The sequence below is a fragment of the Tubulanus polymorphus genome, chromosome 7, assembly GCF_964204645.1.
Source record: "Tubulanus polymorphus chromosome 7, tnTubPoly1.2, whole genome shotgun sequence".
Taxonomy (NCBI): Eukaryota; Metazoa; Nemertea; class Palaeonemertea; order Tubulaniformes; family Tubulanidae; genus Tubulanus; species Tubulanus polymorphus.
Window position 1 is genome coordinate 18,623,667 of NC_134031.1, and position 18,032 is coordinate 18,641,698.

At 38.9% G+C, this 18,032-nt stretch overlaps 2 protein-coding genes across 3 annotated transcripts; one reads left to right on the top strand and one right to left on the bottom strand.

Annotated features, from left to right (window-relative positions):
• Positions 1 to 1,583: 1,583 nt before the first annotated feature.
• Positions 1,584 to 18,025, bottom strand: LOC141908996 (uncharacterized). The gene is made up of 6 exons (XM_074799314.1): positions 17,985 to 18,025; positions 16,533 to 17,272; positions 16,374 to 16,453; positions 16,069 to 16,165; positions 15,821 to 15,949; positions 1,584 to 1,932 (listed from the first exon to the last, which is right to left on the bottom strand). The coding sequence occupies exons 2-5, from the start codon at positions 17,254 to 17,256 to the stop codon at positions 15,822 to 15,824; spliced, it is 1,029 nt and encodes a 342-aa protein (XP_074655415.1). The 5' UTR covers positions 17,257 to 17,272; positions 17,985 to 18,025; the 3' UTR covers positions 1,584 to 1,932; position 15,821.
• LOC141908687 (G-protein coupled receptor 52-like) lies at positions 4,710 to 14,446 on the top strand. 2 transcript variants are annotated; one of them, XM_074798828.1, is made up of 2 exons: positions 4,710 to 4,754; positions 13,033 to 14,446. In XM_074798828.1, the coding sequence occupies exon 2, from the start codon at positions 13,056 to 13,058 to the stop codon at positions 14,136 to 14,138; it is 1,083 nt and encodes a 360-aa protein (XP_074654929.1). In that variant the 5' UTR covers positions 4,710 to 4,754; positions 13,033 to 13,055; the 3' UTR covers positions 14,139 to 14,446. The 2 variants fall into 2 exon arrangements, with proteins under 2 accessions (XP_074654929.1, XP_074654928.1); XM_074798827.1 differs by lacking the exon at positions 4,710 to 4,754 and adding an exon at positions 11,184 to 11,219.
• Positions 18,026 to 18,032: the final 7 nt, after the last annotated feature.

Here is an 18,032-nt window from a genome sequence, read left to right on the forward strand (position 1 = left end):
ATGATCATTATAGTTGTCAACGCTGGGTCTAATGTAGCTCAGTAATTCATGTCATGAATTTGTCATCACAATGTTTTATATTGATGTATTCACCGAGTTATTGTTATACGATCATTTATTGTCTTGTCTCGCGACACAATTTCTCGCTAATGATGATTAAGGGAAGCTGTAAATCAGGCGAATACTCACCACATTGACAGCTCATCAAAAATATCCCAGGTCAATCCTGACACGGTGACGTATGGATATGCCGGGACACTTTTTAAACGTTTTGGGGATTTAATAAAAAGTGACACCGTGTTGTGGTTCATTTTTAGTGAAAAAATATCTCGCATGAAGTTCTGAACATGTAGACGATAACGTTTTGAAAGTTTCTTAAATGTTTTATGTCTGGTGTTTGTGGTTCACTCCGAGAAGTCGTGAACTGGTGTGGCAGGATCCACTGTGACTGGAAATGTGCTGATGAAGGAATGCCTAATTTCTGGTGTTTGTGGTTCATGTTCCAGGGTTGCATGGTCCAGATTCACCCAGTTCTGGGGTTGCATGGTTTCGTAAGGCAACACTCGCACGCTTAAACTACATGTAGCTACTAGTGGTCCAGGGCAGACAGCAAAGCCGTAACTTAACGCAATACCTCCTACACCCTAAAGTGCTGCCGCTATACTCATCGTTAGCGGACTTTTCATACACTAATATGAACTTACCCTGGCAATAGACCAGCAATGGGAATAGCGGCAGCACCATACGGTATTAGGAGGTTATATGTTTGGTTGCCAGTGTTGGCTCGCGTTAGTGTGTAAAAATTCCGCGAACGATGAGTACAGCGGCAGCACCATACGGTGTATTGATGGCCCGACCAAAGCCCCGCGACCTCATTGAACCAGGCTCGAGCCTTTTTTTTGGCACAGTCGACTCCTCGGGCCATGCTCCATTACGATGGTCTAACTGGAATCCGTGAATTGGGACCAAAGGTTTGTGTTGTTGTCCGAAGAATTGCGATAATTCGAGTTTCATTTTCTCTTACAATGGTTCCTCGTGTTCGAGAGTCGAGATCGATTCGACTTGAAGCATTCGAGTTATTAGGAGTCCACTGTGTTTACTTTTTGCACTCTATAAGGGTCGTTTTTTGTTAGTACGAGTCTACCAGCTAATTACAGCGCCAAAAGAACCGAGGGTGAGGTCTTCACTGACCAGTATTCATTCTGCATGGGTTTTTTTCCAGTACACCGACCTGTCGTTATAGTCATCATAGATACTTCCTTAGTTTATCGGTAATCGATAAACGTCATTTTCAGAAGTGTCAAGTATGTTCTTTTTGATGTAAGGGATGGACTAAAAACGTTGCTTCGCCAGAAAGGAAATACGCCGGTACCTGACTTAAAATGTCAGCGTGAAAATGCAGTCATCGGGAAACACGCAGATACCTAATGATGCTTGGTGTACGTGCTGCATGTGTAGATGTTACTCCTAGTTTTCAACTGAAATTCTTTGAGAAAAACACGACCCGCATAATTTGTTGAAATAATCAACATAATTTATTTATGCATCTATTATCAATAGGGATACGTGCAATACATGTATAAATACATAGATAATGAAGTATGATGTGTGTCCCAATGGTGGACTTACAAGTCAATCTACATGCAAACAGAGACACTCATTTCATATTTACTCATGCGACTTATAGCTATTTTTTTTACAAATAAAATATCAGTATATAAAATAAGTGAATCATACATTATAAATGCCTGTAGTGGATAAATTCAGCCAAAATTCGGCCATCTAAAAATGCCAGTTAAAATTGTCAATACAGCTAAAATATCGTTTTCGCATTAGAAGTTGTACTTGTAAGAAGTATTTTATGGTTGAGATGCATCATGCTCCCCGAGACGTTGAGTCAATTAGGATCCAAGTCATCAGCGTTAACACTATCTGAAAGTATAGATCAAAAACGAAAGGTTATAATGTGACAATTTATCATGTGAACTCATGTCCTGCATGGATGATGCAACATGGAACCTTTGAAGTCGAATGGAAGAGAGAAGGGAGAATAGGAGAGAGGGTGGAAGAGGGAGGGAGGGTGGAAGAGGGAGGGAGGGTGGGAGCAACAGAAAGAGGAGGTGGGAGAGGCAAGGGGAAAGAGGGAGGGAGAGAGGGTCAGAGAGAGGGAGAGTGGGAGAGAGGGTGGAAGAGAGGGTCAGAGAGAGGGAGGGTGGGAGAGTGGGTCAGAGAGAGGGCCAGAGAGAGGGAGGGTGGGAGAGAGGGTCAGAGAGAGGGCCAGAGAGAGGGAGGGTGGGAGAGAGGGAGGGTGGGAGAGAGGGCCAGAGAGAGGGAGGGTGGGAGAGAGGGTCAGAGAGAGGGCCAGAGAGAGGGAGGGTGGGAGAGAGGGTCAGAGGGAGGGCCGGAGAGAGGGCCGAGAGAAGGAGAGTGGGAGGGAGGGTGGGAGAGAGGGTGGTAGGGAACGAGATGAAGGGGAGAGATATAGGGCACTGGCAAGTATAACTGTGGTCTGACACTGAAAAAAGGCCAAGTACCACACTACTATGCGCTGACCACTGCTCTTTATCATCATGAAATATCATAGTTACACGAAGCCTTGCATTATTGAATTATAAATTGAATATTGAGATGGAGAGTTCCTCTACTGTACGACAAGTGAAACCCCAACAAACACTCACCACAGAGTACTTAATGATTTTCAATTTCCCCCTAATCAAACTTTCATCTGGTTTCACAATGATTAATATTTAGTCTTAGATGTGATGGGAAATGTAGCAAGTTTCAATAATTATTGATTACTGGGTGAATAAAATTGCAAATGAGTTAAATCAGAAACTAAGTCATGAGAAACCAACCACACATGAAATAAGGTTTAAAGTCGGAGACCTAATTGTATTTAGAATCAAAATGAACTTTACTAGTTTTTAGTCTTACCTTTACTCGATTGGCTATTGAAACAAAATAAGCTCAAACTGTTAGATTGGTTATAGAAATAAATTGATCTTAGGCTAGTTTCAAGTTGTTACATTTGATACAGCAGCAAAACGAGCTTTGAGTGGTTTTCGATCTAATAAGTTGTCATCTCTAAGACATGAATATCAGTTCACAAGATTATAATCCATTACTAGTCGATACAACATTGCTATATTACAGCGCTAGTTATTAATCTGTCAGACATGAATAACCTTGACTTATCTTGCCTTTATTAAGAACTGCTCATAGGCTTTGTTTTTAGTATTATGTTGATACATTGAAGCAAACAATGATAATATTGGCTGAATGTTGGTATATGTTCCTTAGAGCTAAACTGATATAGGAACCACTGAAGTAGGAGAACAGAATCCAGAGTAAATTAATTAGAATTGAGGCATAACGTAAAAACAATTCCAGAACCCAGTTTCCTTTAGAGTGGCCAATCCAAGTTACCCCTGGGGGATCAACCTGGATGACAACCACCATAGTAATAATGAGAAACCATAGCCGCGATTACACACACTCGATTTTGAAATGTATCCTGCCCCCCCCCTCTCCCACACGTCATCTATGAAACTTGGCGCAGGTATTTTTCTGATATCTCAACGTTAACTGCTAGCTAGAAAATATTTGCCAATATTTGTTTGGTGTAGGGGGTTAAAATGGTATGTAAACGTATCAAGTAAATTTATACAGACTAAATTCAACTCGCATAATTCAACAACAACATTCCGCGATAAAAATGATAATGAGGACTAAAAAAAAGACATCAAACAAAGATATCGACGTTTAGACATAAAACTGATGTGTAATTTGTGTGCGACGTGCGGCGCGTGCCGGCGATTATAACTGAAATCATTTCCAACATACAGGAAAATCGAATCAACCAAACATATCCCGAGACTGAATCATTAGAACACAGATCAAAGACTTCTGCGATTGGACAACATATCGCAATATGTCACACTTACCTATCAGGAATTCAGTGACAACAATTTCAAAATTCGAGGCAAAGGTTCTTCTGATCTCAATTTTAAAATTAGGGATCATTGAATCAACAATTATTCCTAAGCGGCTCATCCTTTATCTTAAAATATATCTAAATAACTAGCGAATGGCTTGTAATTAGCTCAGAATTTATCACTTGTAACTCTAACAACTTCTGTTGTATATAAATCAGGGGCCGGTTGCTCAAAAGTTGGTTAGAGTTAACCAGTGGATAGTTGATATGGTGACAATTGAAATTTCATTGTTACTATGGTATTTAACGGCCGGTTATCTTTAACCAACTTTTGAGCAACTGGCCCCTGAAGTTTTACTTGTATATATTACACCTGATGAGGGGATATAACTTTGTGTAAATAAACTGTTATTTCTAATTAGAAAATGAGGTTTTTATTGTTATCGCTTTTATGGATATTTGAATCATTATCAGTTTGTGGAGTATGAAAATAATACAAACGTTCATCTAAGTAAGATTGAACAGAACAGCGTCTCAATCCCATCTCCATCTCCCCTCTCACTATCTCTATCTCTCAACCTCTCTTTCCATCTCCTCTCGTCCGACCCGCTCTGCTTTTCATCCCACTCCCCCTCTCCACTTTCTCCTCCCTCTCCACTTCCCCTCTCCCTCCCCATCTCTCTCACTCACAGTGACATTGTCACTGCAGCTGTCACTAGCGATCGAGCGTTTCATCAAAGTGAACACAAGTGCTATCATTAATCGGGAATAATCAAGACGAAACTTCAATCATCCGATAACACGTGAACGACACACAGGGGTAAGTTAACAAACAACTCTTTTACAGATAAAGCCAGAAATACAGGTAAAGATATTTCAACAGTAAGAATTCAGGCGAAACAAATACTAAAACAAAACCAGTGGGAAACTTAACAACCAATTTTCGAGCAAATGGCTCCGTCTTGGTTCTGTATTAAACTCATCCTTTTTGATAATGTGTCAGGTGCGTAAGGCTTCTGTTAACTTAATAAGCAGAAGACGACGACGTTCTGGTTTAATGAAGTCTAGAGACTTATCGCAATATTCCGACGAAATCTTAAGAAGATTTTACATCGGAGGGCGTGAACATGTTGCGAGTATTAGAATTAGAAACACCGTTTTGAGCGCTGCCGATATCACTCTTTAAGCCGCTCACAGATATCCCCTCAGCATCGAGCTTCAATAATTCCAGATTATACATTAACGACGCGTTTTTTTATGAATTGATGAATAACGTAATTAAAATTTCACAGCCGTTAGTTACTGATGAATAGATCGTTGATAAATCAACATTCCCGCCTGAAATTACTACCAGAGAAACATACAAAACTTCTTACAAAAGATAAATGATTATTTCAATTGCTGGGTTAATGTCCAAATGATTAATATTTTACGATGAGGTTTATAGCAAATAAGGACCCATAAAACAATCTTAACATTTCAACTTCGTGTACATGCTCTAATTATCTTAATTCTAATGATTAATGCTTCATCCCAAAGCAAAAACCTAGCACGCATTTGTTTAGCTTTATGAACTATAGGGGCTAGTTCCTCAGATATATCCTCAGTATTTTACTCCACAACAGGTTTTAGAGGGGCAGCCACCCCTTTCATTTCTCAACCCCTCTGATAATCAGCCACCCCTCGTAAAATAACTTCTGCCCCTACCAGAGTGGACGTCAATATTCTATCAATGCCAACAACTGCTTTGAAATATATTGAGCTAATGTGAAAAATAGAAGATTCCACCAAAATTAAGCTTAAATTTTCTATATTTTTGTGGCTGGGAGGATTGAAAGCCTTGCTACTTCAACAGCCACGATGTCATACATTTAACATCGAATGCAGTCCCTTTAAAATTCTAGCATATGGGAAATCCTGAAGGCCATATGAAGATGATGGCCTTGATAGTCCAAAATTAAACATCCTCATCCTATTTACCAGTGACCCTCTCAAAACTGAGTTGACAGTCGCTAAACCCATGGATAAATAAGTATTATTAATGTCACAATGGGCTGGTGTTTAACGGAAGTTCGTTGATGTTGCATATTTGCGTGGCACTCAGGTTAACACGCACAGACAGAAACAAAGTCGAAGCTTTTAAGGAAACGACATTCTCTCTCTCTGAGCGAGAGGAAAAAAAAGCCATAAATGCTCCCCTAGAAATGACGACGATTTTTGAAACGGCGTTATATATTAATCCAGATAATCGTACAGTTAGCACGTTCGCGCTGCAGTTAAACTCACTCGAGAAGAACTTAGTAAAACTCATAACGATCTAAGTCTTTAGAGAATACTTCAGATCTGTCGAAATGTTTACTGAGAAGACGCATCCACTGCACGCTGGCGTTATGCGCAGACATTTTCTGTTAACATAAAGTAGGAATTGAAATTCAGGAATACAGAATTTCTGAAGAAGACTAGTCAAACATTGAATAAACTACTTACTAGTGCAAGGAAACATTTTCGGACTTTAATTTTTGTTATTATCTTAATATAATTGTCACAACGCGGATGAGATATCGTACTTCCTAAGATGTCGGGTAAGTTGCACATTCAGTATCAATAGAACTAAGACAATCTTTAATTGGTCTTGAGTCTGATCAATGATTTTACCCGGAAAGTTAGCACTAATCGGGGCCTATCGTCCACAAGTAGACAGTTTTTGTACTTGGTCAGCCTCGACACTATAGAGCTGATTTATAGGTGAGTATTTCACCGCACTAGTCACACACAGAAATCATCACTCACTCATATCTCCGTTATACCTCATAATTGATACCTGAGCCAGAATTGAGGTATAATAACACATCGGGAGATGACGGATGATAAGAAGATAGCAATTTATTCAGATAATCATAAGATTGTGAGAAATTCCAATCTAAGCCATGGAGGGATTTGTTAAATTTTCGTTTTTACTCTTGAAAACCCACTAATTAAGACACACAAGGAGTTAATCAAGGAAATATTTAAGTTATTTCCATGATGGTTTTTCGCCATATAGCATGGAAAAATAGTCTCCTATCCAGGACTTGTAATTGCTTACAGAGTTAAAATCAGTTTTTTTTTCCGATAATTTACCCGTAAAATTCTAACCGAGAACTGTGGAACTGGATCCCGATACTAATTGCGTCCAGATTTATGATAACCCAGTTTTGGGACTAGACTGTGACGAATTCTGTCCTAACCTTTTAGACCGGGAACTCTGGAATTAGAGCCGACAGATCTCCAGTGCGGTTTTTGTCTCATCGAAGGAAGGTCTGAATTCCGACGGATCCAGAAAAAAATTGTACTGATATTCGTAAAAAAAAAAAACACTGTTAGCAATAATTGAATATGCATGAGTGTAATTATCTTGCATCTGCGGAGACTGCGGAGACTGAGGAGACTGAGGGAGTGTGATGCCACACTGTCTGTGCTTATATCAACTCAACATGCAACAGTTAGTTCTCAGTACAGCTCAAAATCACTTTAGTTCGGCCCAGCTCAGTTCAGCTCAGTTTAGCTCAAGTTTAGTTAAGCTTCTATTGACCTCAGTTGAACAAAAATTTAGTTTAGCTGGACTAGATTTCAAAATGACATCAACAAGCTTAACTGATCTTCATTCGAAAGGCAGAACTTTCGAGATGAAAATGAGCTCAGACCGGTCTCCGGTTCAGACTGTATGATTAGCCGCGATAAGCACTGCTCAAACTCGATGGCGATTCATTTATAATGTATAATCAGTCTAAATGTTATTATTGATTGAATCAGTTGCGTCTGATACGTCACACGTGATATCTCGATATCTGAGGAAAAAAAACGACATTATTTGAACGTTTTAATGAGATTTTATCGATAAGTAATAAATCTTTGTTCGCCACGAGAAAAAATTGTCGCAACAAATATTGACGGTTTTATGAAATATGGAAATCCTCAGGAAATTATCGGAAATCTATCAACAGGTTAATGATTATTAGGAGGGCTACCTTCGATGAATGACCCAAATTTAAGGGCTCTGCTTGGGTCCAGTTCTACAGTTAGGTGGGTTTGATTTAATTCTGTAACCAGTTCAACAGTTGTGTGGGTTAAATTTGACTCTGGACCCAGTTCCACAGTTGTGCGGGATGAATTTGACTCTGAACCCAGTTCTACAGTTGTGTGGGTTAAATTCGATTCTGGACCCAGTTCCACAGTCCTATAGGTTTGATTTGGCTCTGAATCCGGTTCCGCAGTTAGGCGGGTTTCATTTTGAAATGTAAACCCACAATGGCACGTATGTCTAACAGGTTTCTGGACTGTATTTGCAGATTTCTCTGGCAAATATCAGATCTATCTCGTCACTGAGACGCTAAACAAACTATCTCGCAGAGGATTCTGTCAACACAACATCAAACATTCATAAAATATCAAACAACTGCAGCTTTCATCCTCAAATAACTTGAATATTAAATTAGTCTAGCGACATTTATAATTCTAACTGCGAGATCGCGTGTGATACGTCGTTCTTTTCAGAATCTAGATTATCCGCAAAATGAAAATTTGGCATAGGGAAGTGTTTCGCTCGTGCAATCCCAGCTGAAATCAGCTTAGTGAGGATGTAGGATGTAAAAAAACTATTCCTCATCTCAGATGAGTCTTTTCCCCGAGGTACGGTTAATCACAGATAGGAAACCATGAATCCCATCGAAGATCGTATTGTCAGAGAAAGTGACAAATTACAGTGTCTCGCGATAGTAACTATCATTCGGTCGAACCTCCCTCGGTAAACGCAGCGTGGTAAAACATTGCGTAACGATTATTAGTGTAAATTGATGGATACTGATAGCGCTACAGGTTTTAATCAAGTTTCTCGGAACACAGACAGCGGGAAACGAAAACAACAATTAATGGAGTTTCTTTTTAAAATAGACAGAACTACTTTCGCACAAAAATTCGAGATTCTAATCATTCTAAAACTTAGAATGAAGAAGTCAATATCAAAGATTTGAGACGAGATTAATGAAATATCTAAAATTAAATTTTGTTCGCATTTGGAATTGGATTTCATCGAAATTCAGAATCTTCTTTTAGATTTTTTTCCTATTGTTATATCTAAGACTCCGAGGCATAAGATAGTTACTGGTTGGTCACAGGTGCGTTTGATAGGGATGGAACTCAAGATAAATATATTAATGAATTATCGACTGCACGAAGAGAAAATCAAAAAGATAGGATTTTCATGAACTTATCTTCATTGACAGCTGATACATTGCACACAATCCATACGAGAGCTTACACTGAGCAACTGGGTCCTAGGTTAAGATTAGGTGGTAGAATCAATTCATCGAAAATAAGTTAATCTTAAATATCACTGAGGCTTAATAATCAAAAGTTTCTTACTTTGTACTCAGTTTAGAATAAACAAAATTTTCTCATTTGTGTGAAAATATCAATTTAGGATACGTTTTTAGCTTCAACAGGAAGGCGCCTGAAACATGTGATTTATATACATTTACAATTGTCTTGTTTTTTATTCTTATTTTATGTATTTTATTACAATGACATGTGTGATATAAATAAATACATATGATATGGTGAATTACCTTAACCTGCACCCAGCAAGGTGGACTTACAAGTCATTCTATACACAAAACAGAAATTAGTTAGTATATGATTTGCCAATACTCAATCTTTTTGAGTTATTGAATGCAGACATACAAAAATTTACAGTAGTTCATGTAAGTAAAAGTGAATTTTTCCTTGTCCGTGCTTTCACGAGAAAATTAGCAATTGTCATAGAAAATTCTACATTACGATGATAAATAATTGATCTTGAGATCTAATAAAGTTTATCATCGCAAAGTGAAGTATCGACTGTTCTGTTGAATAGAAGGTGAATTATTGGTTTGTGAGACCAGTTTTACTGATGATTGCACAATTATTAGACAGTCTCTCTCGTCGTCTGACCGTAACTGCTATTATTAACAGGCGTACCTAGTACAAGACATTGCAATTATAATATACAAGAAAATAACAACCTCTCAAGGCATAAACACGTCATAAAAACCCACAGCAGAAAGGTGGAAAATAATATCTTATTGGAAATATGAGATGTGAGACAAGTGAATTGATTGACTTTTTCAGTCTAGGGTCGATGAGATATTCTGTATAAACTAATACACAGTGTTTGAGTTCTCGGTAGACCTTACTGCGTTCTCAGCAGTTCTGCAGTTCCCAGTTTGACTAGACTTACTGTTAAATCTAACTCATTAATAGTTAAACACATGAAATTCATTCATTTTTCAGTGAAACATGTGGTCAATAGCATTATCCAAATTCCCTGAGTTCCCATGTCATTTGATAGAATAGTCAAATTCCCTGAGAGTTTCTGATTTTTTCTAGATTTTCTGATTCCCTGAGTGTTATCCCTGTTTTCTAGATTAAAGGCCACCCTGTATTAAGCTCAAACATTTTGTAACACAGCAAGGGCAGAAAACAATGCCGGGGTTAATCGTTAGTTCTGAAAACAAAGTTCCACTCGTGACTAGACGAGAAGATACACAATATGCGTGTATGATGATAACGAGAGAAATCCAACAATAACGAAGCCAAGATTGAAAAATTCTATATCAGAATAATTATATTTGAGGAGTGACGTTTGGGCTAACACCTGTTAGCCATCATCAGGCCTACTGAGTACGAGTACACCTGATGATGGCTAACAGGTGTTAGCCGAAACGTCGCGCCTCAAATATAATCATTTTGATATGGAATTTTTCAATCTTGGCTTCGTTATTGTGGGATTTCTCTTGTTCCACTCGTGACTGTTGAACTCGGGCTATAACTATCAGAGTGAGTTGTGATTGTGAGTTATGATTGTGAGTTGCTATTGATCACATTCGATGTTTTAACTCGCGCAATGTACATTAACTATACAAATAACATGTCCACACAAATGTCAATTTCGTGGCGATCACAAAATCAAATGCCAGAAATCATAGTCATAGATGCTTCGTGACTTATCGATAGTTTTAAGCTTACTCGCGAGTTGTTTATCTACCGGTATGGACCTCACAGAAACAATACTCAAACCAAACTTCCATAGTGAAGAATCGCGAAGTCATGAACTGCAGAATCAGTGAGTAGAATTCTAACATATCATGATTTCGTTTGACGTGAAAGCGGATTATTATTCATGTTTTCTAAACAGTCGTCGTTCGAAATCATGAATTTCATGATATTCGCTGTCTGGATATCACGACCGTCACGAGCTTCTAAAAAACCGGTGAGCTTCAATCGAAATTAGTTCATCTGAATTCTTATTATAGGGTAATACACAATTGTAATGGTTTACAGATGAGATTAAAATGTTAATATTTTATACATTTGGAATGAGAGGTTTAAACCCTTAGGACCAGTCCACAGTTGTGAGTTCACTCATTGAAAATGTACTCATTTCATAAATCAGGGCCCAGTTTCAAGAAAAAGTTTAAGCTTAAAACAGTTAAGTTTGAATTGTTGTCCTCATTGAAAACATGAAGTAACCAATGGCAATTAATCAAAAAATTTGAGTTAAACTTTTTCGTGAAACTGGTCCCAGGGGTGATTTAATTGTTCATCGTAATGCTAGACGGTTATAAGCACATTGTGCAAGATATTTGAAAAGATGAAGTTGAATCGCAGAATAAACTACTATCTCAAGGAAACATTTCACACGGCCGTTACCAGAGGGTGGTAGGGGGTGTGGACGACCCCCCTTTTAAAATCCAAATTCCGCATTTTTAGTCCCAAATTCAGTTTTTTCACATACACGGAAATTCAATAAACATTTTGTTTTAAAATGTCCATAAAACGCCCTCAGACTTTGTTTTTCGTTGTTAAGCGCGTGGTTTCGTTCGTTACGACACAGACTCGGAGCGTTTTTTATCCGATGGTTATATTTGAAAATGGAAACTCTATATCGAATTCTAAACCTGTTGAAAATATAATCAGACACAACGGGATTTCAAATGAATATTCGAATCTAAATGAGTCCCTAGGGTTGAGATAAGTGTCGTTCTGTAAAGCTATACATTAGTCTAGATTGATGATTGCCAATTTTAGGGCATTTTAGAAAAGTGAAATTTATGTAGCAGATTTTTGCATTCATAAAAATGGCAATACATAATACGGCTGTGGTCTGTTATAAATGAATTGATGATTAGTGTTTGAACAATAAAAATTTCCTCAGCTCTTCATCATCATACGCTAACGATTCACGCGAACAATTAACAGTTACGAAAAAAACCTATTGAAAACTTTGATTCGCGTCATTAATCAACGTCCGTTTATTGATATCAATATGGATCGTAAAACAGGGCGTCATTCAGTCAGTCGATCATCCTCTAAGACTAGCGAGAAAAAATATACACGGTAATTTTTTCTCGGTTATTAATCACATTATGAAACGAACAAACGGCGATTCAGACATTCAACAAATCATAATTGAGTGCGGCGTAGTAGAAAAAATTTCATTTGATATGTTCAGATTAGGGAAACAACTGATTGAGTTGTTTTCTGGTTCGGTCTGGTTGAAAAAAGTATCGCAAGAATCATTTAACCCTCAAAGGCTCCATTAACAAATCACAATTTCATTGAATTTTTCTGAATTGTTGATAACATCGAGAATAAGAAGGACACCATTAGTAACTAATCATAATTTTACTGATTTGTTGAAGTCACTGAGAATGAGAAGGTTGCCATTAGTAAGTTGTAACTAATCATAATTTTACTGAATTGTTGAAGTCACTGAGAATGAGAAGGTTGTCATTAGTAAGTTGTAACTAATCATAATTTTACTGAATTGTTGATAATTTAGAATACGAAGGTCATTAGTAACTAATCATAATTTTACTGACTTGTTGAAGTCACTGAGAATGAGAAGGTCGCCATTAGTAAGTTGTAACTAATCATAATTTCACTGAATTTTACTGAATTGTTGAAGTCATTGAGGATGAGATTAATCATAATTTAACCAAATGTTTGAGAATGAGAGAAGGTTCTTAATCTTTTTTGGACCCACTGTTTCTAACTATCTAAAGCTTATTGCTCTTTTTCAGGTGAAACACATAACTAAAGAAAGATGGCCGACACGACGAACTCGAAGATGGTAAACACGTCGACGACTAGCGCCGCGCCAAAAACCTGCGGAGATTTTGGTTTGGCGTCGTGCGAATACACGCCGCTCTACGCTATACCAGTCGTACCGATATCGGCGCTGACCATCTGCGGAAATCTATTCAATATAATAGTGTTAACGTTCACGCGTGGTATGCACAACAATCCTGGATATTTCATGTTCAATTTAGCGCTAACCGACTTATGCGTCGGCGTGATAATGGCGTCGTTCATGGCTCCGAGGATTCTCGGAGGTACGTGGCCGGCGACTCGCGTTCAGAGCGACATCACCGCGTTCTTCATCCAGACGACCGTCAGCGTGTCGTTGATGTCGCTGACCGGTTTGAGCGTCGATCGGTACCTCAACATCAGTCGACCGCTTCACTACGACCGCCTGATGTCGAAGTGGCGTTGTATCGCGATTCTGATCGGTATTTGGACGCTCACCGGCGTTCTGCAGCTGCCGCCCGTGTTTTTCGGTTGGGGCGTATTCTTCTACGATTCGCGGTCGTTTCTGAGTTATTTCGACTACGCGCACTCGTGGGAGTGGACCGTCGGTTATAACCTCATCTTCACCGTGCCGTGTTTGCTCGCGATATTCACGTGCCACGTGAAGATATTCCGCATCACTCGACGCCACATCGACGCCATCAACGCTACCACCGTCCAATCAAACGCCAACAACAAACAACGAACGAGCCACAAAGCCATGCGCACGGTCGTCATAACGATAACCATGTTTTTCATATGCTGGACGCCGTTTTGTTTCGAGCAGTTGTCGTACTCGCTCAGCGGGAACACCGTCGCCCCCTGGCCGCAGGAAGTGCACATGCTCCTCTTGCTTCTCATATTGTCGAACAGTTTTATGAATTGCATCATTTACAGCACGACGCATAAAGTTTTCCGAGACGGAGCGCGCCGGATTTTACGCACGGTTTTCTGTCGTCGCGGCTCGAGACCTCGCGTCGATCCGTACGACAACGAATTGAGATCGCGCTCTAAATCGCTATCGGTTACTATCTCCGTGGTAACCGATCAACAAAGCTGAATCCACGATGATACGACGAAATCAAGAATTCAAGTAAACTGGAATCGGTCTCGACTCAGAATTGCGAAACATTTCAATCAAGCTGAAATCATTACTAAACCAAAACTTTATTCCATAGTTAGTTTTCTAGGTTTTCCAGGTCAGTGGCGCCACACAAATCACTGTCAGCTCAGTGGTTGAGTGTTTCTTGATGTACGCGCCAATGATATTTGTGCCTCACTTCAAGTAGTTTCTAACTTCAAAACCAAATTTCAAGCTGTATCAATTGAAGTACAATTCACTCATATTCTTACATTCAACACGATGTTTACCGGTTTATATAATCTAAGATAAATAGCATCCGTGGAAATAAAAGATCAATTTTCATATATTTGATATGATTCATTTTCAAAGGCAAGAAAATTATATAATATTGAGTGTCCCTACAGATCACTCATTCCTGAGCAGTTGTCAGGGAGAAAATTTCATATTTTAAGGAAGCCTCCGCATCACTTTCATATCCCGATTGCAGCAGACTCCTCCTAAATCGGTACTGTTTATCTCCATTTTGGCGTAGTCTACTCTACAACCGTGAACAAAACAAACAACTTTGAAGTACCTATAAAAGCATTTTCGATTTAGAAGGAATTTTCGATAAGGAATCAAGGAGTCGCAGGGACTCTGATATAGAGTTTTTACTAGTTCGACAATGTCATAGAAATTTTACAGAGACCACCATCAGTTGGAGAGAACGGAGCCACATTTCACAGTTTCGGGAACTAGCGGAGTGAAAAGCCAATATATTCACAACATTTTCCAATAACTTCATTCGAACGAACTATCGATGTATTTACACGAGAAACTATTATAAACGAAATCCATCAATAATGCAATAAATCAATAAATAACGCAATAACGTTCGTCGAATTATTGCAAAATTACACGCGGGAAACAAATGTTGAGGAAATTAAGTAAATACATATTGACTCACTCTCTCCTGCGCACACCCCTTACTGTGACAGTTATTAGTTGCTCGATTTCAGCCACAAATATCAATGACAAACTGCAATTTATCAAAACCATCTGCCATTGAAACGGACATTATTAATTTCATTGAGCTTTGAATCAATCTGAAACCTGGAGCCACCCTCTCTCAACAGGAATCTGAAACCTGGAGCTACCCTATCAATAGGAATCTGAAGCTACCGTTTCAACAGATTCTGAAGCTTGGAGCTACCCTTTCAACAGATTCCGAAGCTTGGAGCTACCCTTTTAACAGGAATTACCAGTCTGGAGCCACCCTCTCAGACAGCATCTTTCATGTGTGACCGTCTACACCTCACCTGCGTTCCACCCATCTACAGAACCCCGCAGTTTTCCCTGATTTTTCCATGTGATTACACAAAACTCCCAGAGTAGATGGAGAAATTTCTAGGTTCAAAATGCATGATTTCATTCATTTTTCATTGTATCATGTACCAATAAAGAAATACGTGATCAACACGGTTATCTGAATTCCCCGAGTTTTCCAGACTTTTGGTAAAATTTGTCAAATTATCCTGATTTTTTCTAGAAGTTTCTGATTCCCTCTAAGTGTTACAGGTTAGACATTTGAACTGCAAACACATATATTCACCATTTTTTTGTGCGATATTTGGACTAACACTTTAAATGAAGAATGTTTCTTAAGTTTCACGACTTACCTTAGTTTCTATACTCCGGTAAATCAATACCCATACGGTCAATATTTGTTGCATAAGGATTCGTGCAATTAGTGAAAATTTTTCTGGCTCTGGTATAACAATCATACGGTCTCCGCGCGATGCCACGAGCTGAAATAAAACATCGATCAGAAGTTTACCTCAATTCACTTGTTCCACTTGTAAGTATACCCCCCGTAATAGTTACTTCTCAACTGTGTTAGCCACTTGAATATTTTTTCTAACCTTACCGATGCGTAAAGGGAATGCGTTTGATGCAAGAAACTCTTTAATTGTTTTAGTGGGTTTGTCGAAAATTCTGTCGTTCACAACATCGACGAAAATTTCCTGAAAATCAAAACGAAAAACTTGAAACTCAGACAAATTCTCAGTCATTGTGGAAGTTTCAAACGGAATATGTCAAGTGTAGCTTGCCTCGCACTGTCGTGCTATGTTTTTCCTACTTTCATGGCCCCGGAAATTGCTCGCTGCCCAAGAAGATCTATTGATCCCGCGAAATTAGAGACAAAATCAATTTACTGTAAATAATACTTACATCGCAAACTTTTCTGACATTGCGAATCAGGAATTCATCTTGCGACCGACTCCAACTATTCCCCTCATCAATTTCAACGCCTAAAAAATATTCAATTGAATGACTCAAAAAATAGCAGAAGATATATCATGATATTCGATAAAGTACAGATCTCCTAACCTGGTGGATTCGGTAATATTCTCTGATTACGGATATTTAGAATGGTAGCCGGTTTATCGGGGGTCATCAGCGCCGTCCAATCTAAATCACATTTTCCACTTTTATCATTACAACTCATTATATAATTCGAAGACGTTTCATCGGAATTTTCACCTCGAGTCGTCGGAACGTCGACAGAATCACCGTCCGAGATCGAGTGCCTTTGAATCGGTAAAATTTCACCGTCAAAAACGTACGAATTTCGAGAATATTCATCCACAGATTCTGGACTAGTTTTCGAATCCGAAGTTCGATCTAGAATGCATTTTTTAGTGGGCGGCGCTTTCTGACTGACGTCTTCGAACATATCTCTCTGAGTATCGGTGGGCCTTTGAAGAGACGACCGGTCGCTTTCACCGGAGCTGTTCACCGAAATGAGTGAAATCTGCGAGACGACGCCCGCTTCAGCTGTGCACGAAAACATGTCTTTTTGCGTGTCACACGGCGTTTGAACGTGAATTTCGGCGCTTGATTCTAATTTAGAATTTTCAATTTGATGTCGCGAAGAATCAATAAGAAAGTAAGCTTTCAGGAGATTATTCATGTGCTCCTTCATTCTCTTTTTTTTCCTCGAAGCGGATTCTCGTTTTTGAGAATTTTTGGTAACTAGCCACCGTTGAGTGAGCGAGGTCCGAGCCGTGAAATATTCCGATTGTTGGCTATCGCACGTATTCACTCCATTCATCTCTAGTCCAAAATACCTACACAGAAAAAGAATATTTGAAACCATGGTTTTACTTAACTTACACACACACACACAGCACGGCGTGACGCTGATTTACCAAAAGAAAATATTCGTATTCGAATAGCAATGGTGTTTTAAGTGGTTGTTTTATGTTTTTTCAATCAAATATGGACATTTCAGATGATGCCGGCCGATATGATGGATGTTTGGGCGACGAATCTCCGGATGTCTGTCTGTAAAAATCATTTTTACGCGTTTGTTTATTATACGTTTTTTAATCAACGACAACGGAGCAATAAAATTTCAGTTCAGTTCAGTAGGTAAAGGTTGTGTACATATAACCATTAGGGACACCTAACCGCAGTTGCTCCCAGTTAGACCCTTAATGACAATTTTTAACATAAGGTGACTCTCACTTTTAACTTAGAACACAAACTTTTACTTTTTCAAAATTGTTATCCCGCGGCGCCCGGAGTACTCCGCATTCGAGCCCGGAAACGCGATGAATTCAGAGCCGTTACTAGTCAGCGCCGTGGAGGACTATACGCCGCACTAACTACTCATAAACATAACCTATAATCCGAACCACTGATTATAAACTCAATAATCCTTAATACGATTAGAATTGTAAAACATATTGTTTAAAACCGAAAACATCCTATTTTAGAAAGCGTAGGATTTCTGTAGTAATTTCAGATTAGATGAATCAGGTAATTCATTAAAAATACCCAAATATATGATCGACGTTCCACACTTCAGTTCTCACTTGTCGTTGA